Consider the following 12053-nt stretch of genomic DNA (forward strand, 5'->3'; position numbering starts at 1 on the left):
TGGGACATGTCTGGTAGAGGAAACCACATGAGCAAGGGCACAGACCCATGAGATAGCACAGAGGACGGAGACGTGTGGTGTGGCTGGGGAAGACTACAGAATCAGGTTACTACCATCCAAAGCATTTGTTATTTAGCAGTTATTTATTGAACAGCCGTCATGTTCAAGGCATGTAATAAGTACTAAGGAATACAAAGACCAAATCAATTTTTTTCCATTAAGGGATTTTAAATCTAAGAGCAGAGATTAGACACAGCTCTAAATGGTACAGTTTACTTTGGTGTAAAGTAGTATAATAAGAGCAGTAAATATCTAGCTCTGAGTTTTCAAAACAGAAAGTGCATTCATTTGGAAAAAGGCTTCATGGAGAGGGTAGCATTTGAAATGGGCCTGAATAATGGAAATTTTTGGACAGTATTTAAGAGTTGGGGTTAAGAAAAAAGTGTTGTCCAGAAAATTGTGACCTGCAGAATAGTGGTGCTATTAATGAAGATCAAGGAGAATTGATTTTAGGGTCAAGGTGATGACTGTAGCTTACAATATTTTGGTTTCAGGCACAGTTGGAAGTGAGAATGATTGGAATTTCAGAATGAAATGATACTGGAAACACAACCTTGAAGGATATCTTTGTTTATAGGCTTGGAAGATCAAGAGAGGTCAATTAATACATCTAAAAGAAACAGACAGATAAGAAATTGAAGAGTTTCAAAAAGGAAACTTTCATTGGCAATGTGCAGGGCTGCTGTAGAAGTAGAAGATGAAGCCAAAGAACAGGCATTGACTAGCAATTTAGTAGACTATTGATAAGCTACAGTAGTCCCCCCTTACTGGAGTGGAGAGAGTACATTCCGAGACCCTCAGTGGATGCATGAAAGTGCAGATAGTACCAAATCCTATATATACTATGTTTTTTATTTTTTATGTGATAACCCAGTCAGCAACTAAGTGACTAATGGTTTGGGTGGTATACAGTGGGCATATGCTAGACCAAGGCATGATTCTCCTCCCACACAGAACAACACAAGGTCTCATCACACTACTCAGAATGACATACAATTTAAAACATGCATTGTTTATTTCTGTAATTTCCCATTTAATATATTTGGACCATGTTGACTATTGGCAACTGAAACTGCAGAAAGCAAAACCACAGGTAAGGGGGGACCACTTTATCTAATTTCATGCAGCAGTAGTGGTGGAGGAATCTACTCTGATGAGTATGTTCGTGTTCCCTCCAAAATTTATGTCGAAGCTGAATCCCCATTGTTTTTCAAACTAGGGTATTTTGGGATCTAAAACTTATATTAAAAAATCTTAAAATTTGCTTATTTGCTTATTTGCTTATTTGTGCCAAGTGAAGCCATAGTGCCTCCTCCAAGGACATTTTGCCATAAGTTGAAGAGAGAAAAGTGGTGGGAGAATGGAGCAATTACAAGCACTTGGTAATGTTGGGTTAGGTTGTTCTGTGCTGCTTTTGATAATGTTGGTGTTAGGACTTCGAATGTTAAAGAATGGAGCCTCACAATGGTCAGTACAGTATTTATGTTGTAAATGTATGTGTTGCCTGGATTCTCTCTCTGGAAGAATAATTAATTATAGGCATAATGGTAACTGGGAGGAATTTTGCTGTTTAAAATATCAAAAACAGTCATATACTCATTTAATCCAGATTTTAGTATCACAATTATCATTTTCAAGAGAACAAACTACATTACTGTAAAGTGACGCTTCATTAAAATTGACATTTGACCTTGGAGAACTGGTTAAATAAAATAAGATAAGGTGGGCCTGGTGTCTGGCACTTGGAACACACTGTCTATGGGAGCTGTTATTAAGGCTGGCAAACCTCAGTGGGCTCTGGTTTCAGTTGGTTGTGGAGTCTTTCAAGAAATTTATTCTCTAGGAGGTTCAGGATTTTCTCCCAGCCTTGTAGCCTGTGGAGAAGAAAGGAAGACCCAAGCTCAAAGGTGGGTAGACAGCCAGGAGTGAGCAGGTGACCATCAAGGATCTGTACAGAGGATGGTAGATACAAGTGTGGCCAGAGGTCAAGGCTAAAACAGCACTATTGCAGAGAAAGGGGCTGGAAGAAACATAATCAGGGAAGCAAGTGCAGGGCTTGACCTTCAAGAAAGGAATTAAGAAGCAAGCTTTATGTAGGAGTGACAGAGCAAGGCCCTGATGTGAAGAGTCCTGGGCAGGAGGCCTGATGGGGCCTGACCTTTCCTTGGGGAATGTGTTGGGGAGGCCTTCCCAATAGTGTCTTCAGGGCAGTGTCTGGAACTTTCAGAGAGCAATAGGAAGACTTTGGAACTCAATTGGTTTAAGGCCTCCCAGTGGTTTGAGGAGACAGATGGCAACCCAGGAGTGGCTGGTGTAGGTGGGGACAGGGGTCAGGGTCGACAGGTTATTTTAGAGCAGTGCTCAGCATCTGGGAGTGTTTTTAAAAATACCAATGCCTAGGCACCACCCCAGGCTAAAGGAGTTAGAATATCTGTAGGTGAGGCGTGGGGTTTTGGGCTTTTTAAATATTCCCAGTTGTTTCTAATCTGTGCCAGATTGAAGCATAGATCTTAGGGCAGTGGTTCTGAAACCTTGGCAGGCATCAGAATCACATGGAAGACTTGCTAAACCACAGTTCACTGGGCCCTACCCAGAGTTTGATTCACTGGTTCTGAGAATTTGCATTTTTAACAAGTTCCCAGGTGATTGCTGCTGCTGATCCAGGACCCAAACTTTGAGAACCCTGTCTTAGAACTACAAAAGTATTAAGGTATAATCAGTAATGATGACATGGAAACTGTCATTTGTCTGGATAGGTGCTCTTGTTTATCAAGCAATTTTTGCTATTACCGTGACTTTAATTTGATTGAAGCTGAAGGATTCTTGTTGAGGGTTTGTATTAGTTTCACTTACTAGACCTGGGGCCTTAGACACGTTATTTAACCTCTGTAAGCCTCAGTTTTCCTCATCTGTAAAATGGAATGGTGATGCCAATTTCATCAAGACTGTTAAGGTGTATTAATTAGGACTTTATTAATTAGGACTTTTATTAACTAGGACTTCCGTTTGGGGAAGAACTGTCATAGAGTTATTTAGGAGAACTTTTTAGTAATATTGTCACCAGGTCTATAATGGTTGCCAAGTAAGATGTGGGGGTGAAAAGCATACAAAAAAAGTAAATGACATGACATTTCCATAGCATGGTATTTTATTGTTATTGTACCTTGAAAGCTAGTTGTGTCAGCAAATAAGGCAACATTTCCTGTACTTCCCTAACTAGATTACAAGAAAACAAGTTCTGGAGCCAGGCATTCTTGGAATTAAAATCCTGGCTTTGTGGCTTAACAAACTGAGTGGTCTCAGGCAAGTGACTCAACTCTCTGATCCCATTTCTTCTTTTGCAAAATGGGGATATTGTCAATTTTATTAGGGTTGTTGCATTAATCAGAAATAGTCTTAGAAAATGCAGATTATAAGCCTGGCATATGCTCAGTACATGGCACCTCTTATTTTTGCTGCGTTTGCCTTTTTTCCTTTTAAAGACTTAATTTCTTTCTGGGGGTACGTAGTGATTACCTTCTGTTGGCTCTCTCAGCTCTTGGGGGTCTCATAGGACAAATAAAACAAGTGTACTAATAATTCAGAAATAAACAATGTGGTCTTCAGATGGCCTATGGCTGCCTAGCCATGCTTAAGAGTACCTTAGGCTGTCGAACCATTCTGGGATGAAAGTTGTACAGTTTTCATGATCCACATGGAGGAAAGGAATAGCCTACCTAATATCTTGAGTCCATCTCTGGATAGCCCATTTAGACTAACACACCAGTAGGAGATGAACACCAACCCCAAGTGGATAGATTAATCAAAGGACATTGGACCTATAATCCTGTATGTATTTTATTAAGCATGTAATATGTACCAGGCATCAGGCTATACGTTGTTCCTGCATTGATTGCTCACTATGGGTCATGGGTCAGGCACTGGGATTTGTAAAGATGATTACGACTTAAAGTTGTCCTTAGAAGTTGCTGACCTTCTGTCTCTAGGATATAACTGTAAGAAATAATGACAGGGAACCTTGCACTTTTAGATCAGGTTGATCTCTGCATATGCGTGAAATGAAAATGCTACTATAACTTAAAATCACTTGAAGTTATGCTGTAGTGGTAGTTTATTGCAACACGATAAATTGTGACTTGTCTCACAGATATTTACCATAAAATGGAAAAATATTTTAAGGAGAATTAAAATTTCTCTTATTGCCTGTATTTTCTTCTTTCAGACCTAACCATATGTACTTTGGGTTCAAGCAAGAGTGTCTTTTCTATGTCTGTGAAATGTCTACACTGTAAGATTTCCTTTGTATTTTGCTGAAGCTTTGTGAGATAACTGAGGAAAGAAAAGCTGAAGTAAAAAGAATTTTTTAAAAAAGTTTGCCAGGAATAACCATTTACAGCATATAATTGTTGCCTTCTCACTAGACCATATATGCAAGTATAGACATTTTAGAGAGTTCAAAATTGCAGAAAATGCTCCAGCCTTTTAACTGAGGTAGGGAGAAAAATTGAGCTGAAGATCCCAAAAAAGATGTAGCCCCTTTCAGACATGTGAGGAAGAATGAGGCCAAGGGAAATTCTGCAGAGCAGAAATATGATCAGTTAGTAGCACTCGAGAAAAGATGTGTTCTTTTCCCCTTCTATTAGGTGTGGCCCCTCCTTGCTCTCCTGTATATTCTGACTGAGATGGGAATACAGACAAAGGTTTCACACTCAGTCACTTAGACATCATTTGACCTGTGCACTTTGCTGTCCTGGAACATTGTCTGGAGAGCCTTGATTTAATAGCTGCATTTTTGGCCAGTGTCTGCATACGTGGGTTGTCTCAGGTGTGCTCATCTGGATGGCAGGATGAAGAAAGACAGTAACTGAATTAGCCCAGTGTCTTCTGTATGTAGGGGTGGAGGTGTAGGAATTGGGGGTGTTTATCAGAAGACTTTGGCTAGAAGTGGAAAGTTAGCATTTAGGCTGGAAATGCTTTTTGGCCGTGGTTTTTCTTGGCTGTATTTTAGTGTTTTTATAAATGTGCATGTCTCTTATGTTTTACTGAGTTATTTGAGGATACTTCCTCTCTTGGTTTGTTTCTACTTACAGCTTTTAAAAAAAAGTAATTATGAGGCTGGCATGATGGCTTAGCTGCAATACAACCAAAAATGCCCAGTAACAATCACAGTCCAATATGATTATAATTATGAAAATGGCTTTCTAGAAATAAGGCTGTGACATCCCTCACTCGCTGTACCCCTTTATGATTAATACTCTATTCCTTAGGAAGTTGGGCTCATTCTACGTGTCCTCCTCTTACACATTCTCAGATTTGCTGGCTGACAGGATTTTTCACTTGGCGTTTTCTATTTTGACATCTCATGTATAGAGCCTTATGTTGTTGGGTGGGTTTGTTCATGTTTTCTTGGTGGGTCTATAAATTCCCAGAGTAAAAGGACACTGCCCTTTTTGTCTTTCTTCATCTCTGTTTCCTTCAGCTGGGCCACAATCTTGTGCCAAATATGCTTGACTCTTCCTCCCAACTCCTTGAAGAGCTAAAAAGGCCTGAGGGATGCCTCTTGGAGGTGAATGGGGGAAAGTGGGTTGGTACCTAGGCAGGGAGGAATCCTGCTTTGCCTATTCAAAGGATAAACTAGGGCAGAAGTTAAGAAGAACAAAATGAAAATCACTTGTGTCATTCCAGAAGGACTGCCAGATAGCAAAGCCAAAATAAAAATGGAGCGTTCCTAAGCCAGCATCTCTGCTTGCCCCAGCCTTGAAGATGATGTACCCCCATCAGTGACCATCACTCCTGCCTGTCAGCTGTCGCTCTCCAAGGCTGTCCATCTCCGACAGCTCCAACTGGGATTTGAGATTTATTTCCCTGGTCCTGCATTGGGATTCCCCACCAGTCATCCATACCCCACCAGGTCTGGTGAATCACTGGAAGGGCTCTTAGGACACAGAGTTGTACCTATGACTGTAATTTATTTCAGCAAAAGGATACAAAGCAAAATCAGCAAAGGGGAACCGTATGTAGGGTGAAGTCCAGAGGAGACCAGGCAAGAGTTTCCGAGAGTCCTTTCCCAGTGGAGTCACACAGGATATGCTCAGTTCCCTTAGCAACAAGTTGTGACAGCACATGTGAAGTGTTGTCTATCTGGTGTAAACTAAAAATAAAATCCTAAGTCCCTAACTGACTGAAAGGACCCCCTGTTGGCCACGGGACCCTAGAAAAAACTTAAAAACTGGCTTTCCAGCCATAATGGGAAGGGAGATCAGACACGCCTCATTCTAACTCCCTGTCTTTTGGAGTTTAGGCACAACTGATCAGCATTCATATTAAAATAGAAACCAAAAGACTGACAGAACAGACTCTTTGTGGCAATGAAATACCGAAGTATAAACGAGACCTAAAACCATGCCAGGCAAGCATTAAGTCACACCCTACAAACCACACTCTTGTTAAGCAGATTTTAAAATTAACCTGCAATAATGTGGCTTAACTTTCCAACATTTTATATAGCATCATGTGACAGCAGACTCCCTTTTTTAATTTAAGCGTTCCTTTGTACTGATTTCAAGTCTTGAGACATAGCTTAATTCTTTCAGCTAATTGCTAATCAGAAAATCTTTGAATACACCCAATGAATTGTAAGCCCCAGCTTCAAGATATCCCACCTGTTTAGGCTAAACCAATGTTTACCTACTATGCATTGATTTATGACGTTACCTGCAATTCTCATATTCCTAAACTGGATAAACCAAACCAACCTGACTGCCCACCAGCCCGCCTCCAGCACACTCTCTCAGGACCCCTTGAGACTGTGTTCTCTGGGCCATAGTCCCTCATATTGGCTCAGAATACATCTCTTTCAAATATGTTACAGAGTTTGGTTTTTCTTTTAACACAGGGACGCTCATTAGAGACTCGGTGTCCAGGATTTTTGTTGGAATTGGTAATGTAACACCCTCTACCTGGCAAGTTTGAAAATTGCATACTCTCTTAAGGAAAGCAGGTATGCAGCATAAACTGCATTGTTTGCACACACAGTTTAGGCACAGCAAGGCATACTTATCAGGGAATGCTGGGAACCCTCCTGGAATCTTAAGTTTCAGATACCAGCCAAGGGCCAACCTTGCAAACAGGCCTTTTTCTAAGGATAGCAGTCTTAGCCTGCCAGGTTAAGTTTTTCCTGCAATAAATTTGCTCTTGCTTTTTTTTTTTTTTTTTTTTTTTTTTTTTTTTTTTTTTAACATTGAATTTACTGAATTGGAGGTTCAAATTTGCATCAGATGATTTGAATCGTTGGCTAGATGGATCTTGGTCCATTGTCACTTAGGGGGAAACCTTGGTTTGGATTGATGGGGTTTTGCTTTTGGGACATTGTTTGTCTTTGCCTGCTGCCTGCCTGCAGCCTGTGGAATGTTTGTGCTGATGGGCTAGTTTCCTGCCTGCCTCTGTCTTTTTATCAAGAAAATTCATCCCGCGTTGCCCCAGTTGCCCTGTCTTGATTGTCAGACTTTTCGCTTCTGGGAGCGTTTTTATGCCTTGGTTCCCAGATGGTGCTGATACAGCCTGCAGGCTCAAACATAAGCACGCTTATGTGCTGCTTCCTTAGGGAGCCATGAGTGCAGTTGAAATAACCTTGCTTAAACCTGTCTTACCATTTTGGAGACTGTTCTTTTGAAACCTTGCCTTGGGATTTGAATGTCTTTGCCTTTAGATTTGTTCTTTTGTTTATGTTTCTTATTTTGTTTTGCAGTGTTTGTTTTGTTTTTGAGGCCAAGTCTCGCTCTGTCACCCAGGCTGGAGTGTAGTAGTGCAATCTTGGCTCACTGCAACCTCAGACTCCCTGGTTCAAGCAATTCTCCTGCCTCAGCCTCCTGAGTAGCTGGGATTACAGGCACACACCACCACGCCCAGCTAATTTTTTTATTTTTAGTAGAGACAGAGTTTCACCATGTTGGCCAGGATGGTCTTGATCTCCTGACTTCATGATCTGCCCGCCTCAGCCTTCCAAAGTGCTGGGATTACAGGCGTGAGCCACTGCAGCCAGCCTTGTTTCTATTTTTTTACTCATTGTTTTTCTGTTTTTGCATTTTTGTTGCCTGGCTTCAAAAATCTTATATTACAACTGTGGTTTGGGACTATTTTTGTCATCTCCTTGTTCTTTTCTGGGCAGGTTCATTCCAGATAACTTGCCCCTCTCCTGCACACGGTTGATGTCAAGGAGTTTCCAGAACAGTCGTCTGCAGGGCGCTTCTCAGATCCTGAGGGACATCTCAGCTCTGCTAGTCTCTTGCATCATTTATGATTGTATTAGGTCATGTCTGTCCTCTTGCCTCTGGCCTGAACTGATTCACTTACACGTGCCTCTAAGGTGATCAAGGTGACCTAATGGCCTGTTTTTAGCCATGCTACCTATTCCATAATCCTTGCTGAAGCTATTGTCAGACAGTGATGAAATAGGGATTCATTTATCACTCACTATGACTGAGCTAAGCTGGCTGTGTGTGAGCTTGGGAAGCTTCACTAAACATACCCCATACCCTAGGATTCCTCCGTCAGCCAGGGTGGCATGGTGAAGGCAGGGAATTGCCCATCCTAAATCAGCTGATCCCAAAGACTTCACTTTCATGGAAGTCTTGTCACCAAATAGCCCTAGGGGACAGGAGTCTTTTTGCCACCATTATTAGAGTTTAAAGTCTTACCTGTTGCTGATTTAAGAGCTGCAGAAGAGAAGGGCCAAGAGGCCAAGTCACACAAGGGGCTCTAGCTCCAAGGAGAAAGGGACAGTGGCTGGGGAGTGGGTGTTCTGGGAACAGGCTGCTGAGCACGTTGAAATATGGCTAGTGCCACTGAGGAACTAAATGTTTACTTTTACTTAATTCCAATTAATTTAAATAGCCACATGTACCTAGTGGCCCCTGAATGGAACAGTGCAATGTTAGAATCAGTACAGGGAAGCGTTTAGAGCGTGACCTTCAGGACTTTGATTGAGATTCCAGCTCCACTGTCTTCCCATTGAGTGACCATAGGGATGCTTCCTAACCTTCTACAGTTGTTTTGAGAATTTGTTGTATTCAATGTAAAGAGTTTTAGAACAGTGCCCGGCAAGAAATGTGTGTTTAATTAATGTTGGCTTATCATATGTTGACTCAGTATTTTGAATGGAATGGCGGTAGAGTTCATGTGGAATATAAAATGCTACTGCTTTTTGGGGTGGGGTGTGTGTGTGTATGTGTGTTTTATGGTTTTTTTTTTTCTTTTAAAAAGAAATTGTTCTTTTGTTGTTCCAGGTTGCTGCAGCAACTGGTCACACAGTAGTGTTGGTAGACCAGACAGAGGACATCCTGGCAAAATCCAAAAAGGGAATTGAGGAAAGCCTTAGGAAAGTGGCAAAGAAGAAGTTTGCGGAAGACCCTAAGGTAATTTCTTATTATCGATGTCTTTAAGACAAGTCGTCTGAATTCTTTACATTTGCAGGGCAATGTGGGATTTCTGGCTTGCTTTCTTTCTGTTTTCAGTTTGTTGGTGTAAAACTCATTTTCCCACAACTTTAAATCTATATGATAACATAATCACGAAACATTTGGGGGTACTGATTACAAAACAGGAGAAGTCAATAACCGTTTTGTTGGGTGGAATTTAAGGTTGAGAAGAAAGCTTGTACAGGTGGTGAACTCATTCTAGAAGAACATTGAGAATTTGGAATTGAAGAATACTTGTTTTGCTAAAAGGATGGAGGAAGAACAAACAGGAAGATAATTTTTATACTACAATTAAGAAGAGAATGATATAATAAATATGGTATTTATAGAAACTAAGAGTGAATCATTTTAATTTACCAGGAACAGAAGAGATAGAAGAATTTGAGGAACTCTGTGGAGGTTGGGAAAAAACAGCATGGTGGGATGAGAAGGAGCTGGTGACTGAGGACTGTGCTGCTTTTTCAGTGTACTTAGGATTCTGCATTTAATTAGAAATCCAACGCAAATCACCCAAGCGAATTTTAATTTACCTTTGTCACCTTTTTAAAGTTACTTAAAATTGATTTCCTTAGGGCTTGGATGGAATTTCTCTCTGTATGCAAACAGAGAAAAGTACACATAGGACTTTTGTTGTTTCTCACTTCAGGTATCCAAGGTGGTATATAAAGATGCTTTTAATAAATGTTTTTAGGCCGAGCGCAGTGGCTCATGCATGTAATCCTAGCACTTTGGGAGGCCGAGGCAGGCAGATCACAAGGTCGGGAGATGGAGACCATCCTGGCTAACATGGTGAAATCTCATCTCTACTAAAAATACAAAAAAATTAGCTGGGCGTGGTGGCAAGGACCTGTAGTTCCAGCTACTTGGGAGGCTGAGGCAGGAGAATTACTTGAGCCCGGGAGGTGGAGGTTGCAGTGAGCCGAGATCGCACCACTACACACAGCCTGGGAAACAGCAATAAACGAGACTCCATCTCAAAAAAAAAAAAAAAAAATTATTGTGGTCAAATATATATAACATAAAATTTGCCATTTTAAACTATACAATTCAGTAGCATTAATTACACTCACACATTCATACTTCATATAAGTGGAATCATATAATATTTGTCCTTTTGTGTCTGATTTATTTCACTAAGCATAAAGTTTTTAAGGTTCATCCAGGTTATAACATGTCACAACTTCATTCCTTTTTAAGACTTAATATTCCACTGGGTTATTACCATGTTACAATTTAGTATTCCATTGGATTTATACCATATTTTTTTAACCCATTGTTATCAGTCTATTCTCACATTGCTAATAAAGACATACTCAAGACTGGGTCATTTATAAAGGAAAGAGATTTAATTGACTCATAGTTCCACGTGGCTGGGGAGGCCTCTCAATCATGGTGGAAGGCAAAGGAAGAACAAAGTCATGTCTTCCATGGTGGCAGGCAAGAGAGACAGCATGTGCACGGGAGCTGTCCTTCGTAATTTACATCCTACTGGGTCCCCCCCATGACACATGGGGATTATTACAATTCAGGGTGAGATTTGGGTGGGCACACAGAGCTAAACCATATCACTCATTCGTCTGTTAATGGAATTGGGTTGTTTTCACCTTTTGGCTATTTTGAATAATGCTGCAGTAAACATTGGTATACTATTGGTTTGGAGTCTCTGTTTTCAATTGTTTGGGTTATATAGCTACAAGTAGAATTGCCGGGTTGTATGGTAATTCTATACTTAGCTTTCTGAGGAAACACCTAATTGTTTTCTAATAGTGACTGCGCTATTTTACGTATTTTACATTCCCACCAACAAAGTACAAAAGTCTTAATTTCCCCACATCCTGGCCAACACTTGCTATTTTCTATGTTTGTTTTGTTTTGTTTTTTATTGTACCCATCTTAGGTGTGAAGTAGTATCTCATTGTGGTGTGTGTGTGGATTTTTTTTTTTTTTTTTTTTTTGGAAATAGGGTCTTGCTCTGCTACCCAGGCTGAAGACCAGTGGCATGATCATAGCTCACTGTAGCCTTGAACTCCTAGGCTCAAGCCATTCTCTCACTCCAGCCTCCCCAGTAGCTAGGACTATAAATGTGAGCCACCACACCTGGCTAATTAAAAAAAAATTTTTTTAGACATGGAGTCAAGCTGTTGCCCAGGCTGCTCTCAAACTCCTGGCCTCAAGTGATCCTCCTGCCTTGGCCTCTCAAAGTGGTGGGATTACAGGCATAAGCTACCAAGTCCTGCTATCATTATGGCTTTGATTTGCATTTTTCCCCGGTGTCTAGTGGCCTTTAAAAGCCAGAGAGGTGAGGGTGGAAATAATTTTACCTTCTCTTTGATGAAATTCAAGAATAAATATCACAGGCAGATTAAGATCTCTCACCTGTCCCTTATATTCTTAACCGTAGTGGGACACCACACAGGGGATGTTATGATGAGGATCGAGACAGATGAGATTATAAGAGCCCTGGGCTGAGGGTTGGAGTCTAGGACAGAGTAGGTTTGACCCAGATAGCCTGCATTT

At 40.8% G+C, this 12053-nt stretch overlaps 1 protein-coding gene across 1 annotated transcript in view; it reads left to right on the forward strand.

Annotated features, from left to right (window-relative positions):
* The window catches only part of HADH (hydroxyacyl-CoA dehydrogenase), a 45950-nt gene that overhangs the window by 12727 nt on the left and 21170 nt on the right, over window positions 1–12053 (forward strand). The window contains exon 2 of the mRNA XM_003929468.4: window positions 9345–9473. Coding sequence (XP_003929517.1) covers window positions 9345–9473 — 129 coding nt within the window. The remainder of the gene's footprint in view (window positions 1–9344; window positions 9474–12053) is intronic.

The sequence above is a fragment of the Saimiri boliviensis genome, chromosome 3 (genome assembly GCF_048565385.1).
Source record: "Saimiri boliviensis isolate mSaiBol1 chromosome 3, mSaiBol1.pri, whole genome shotgun sequence".
NCBI classification, from domain to species: Eukaryota; Metazoa; Chordata; class Mammalia; order Primates; family Cebidae; genus Saimiri; species Saimiri boliviensis.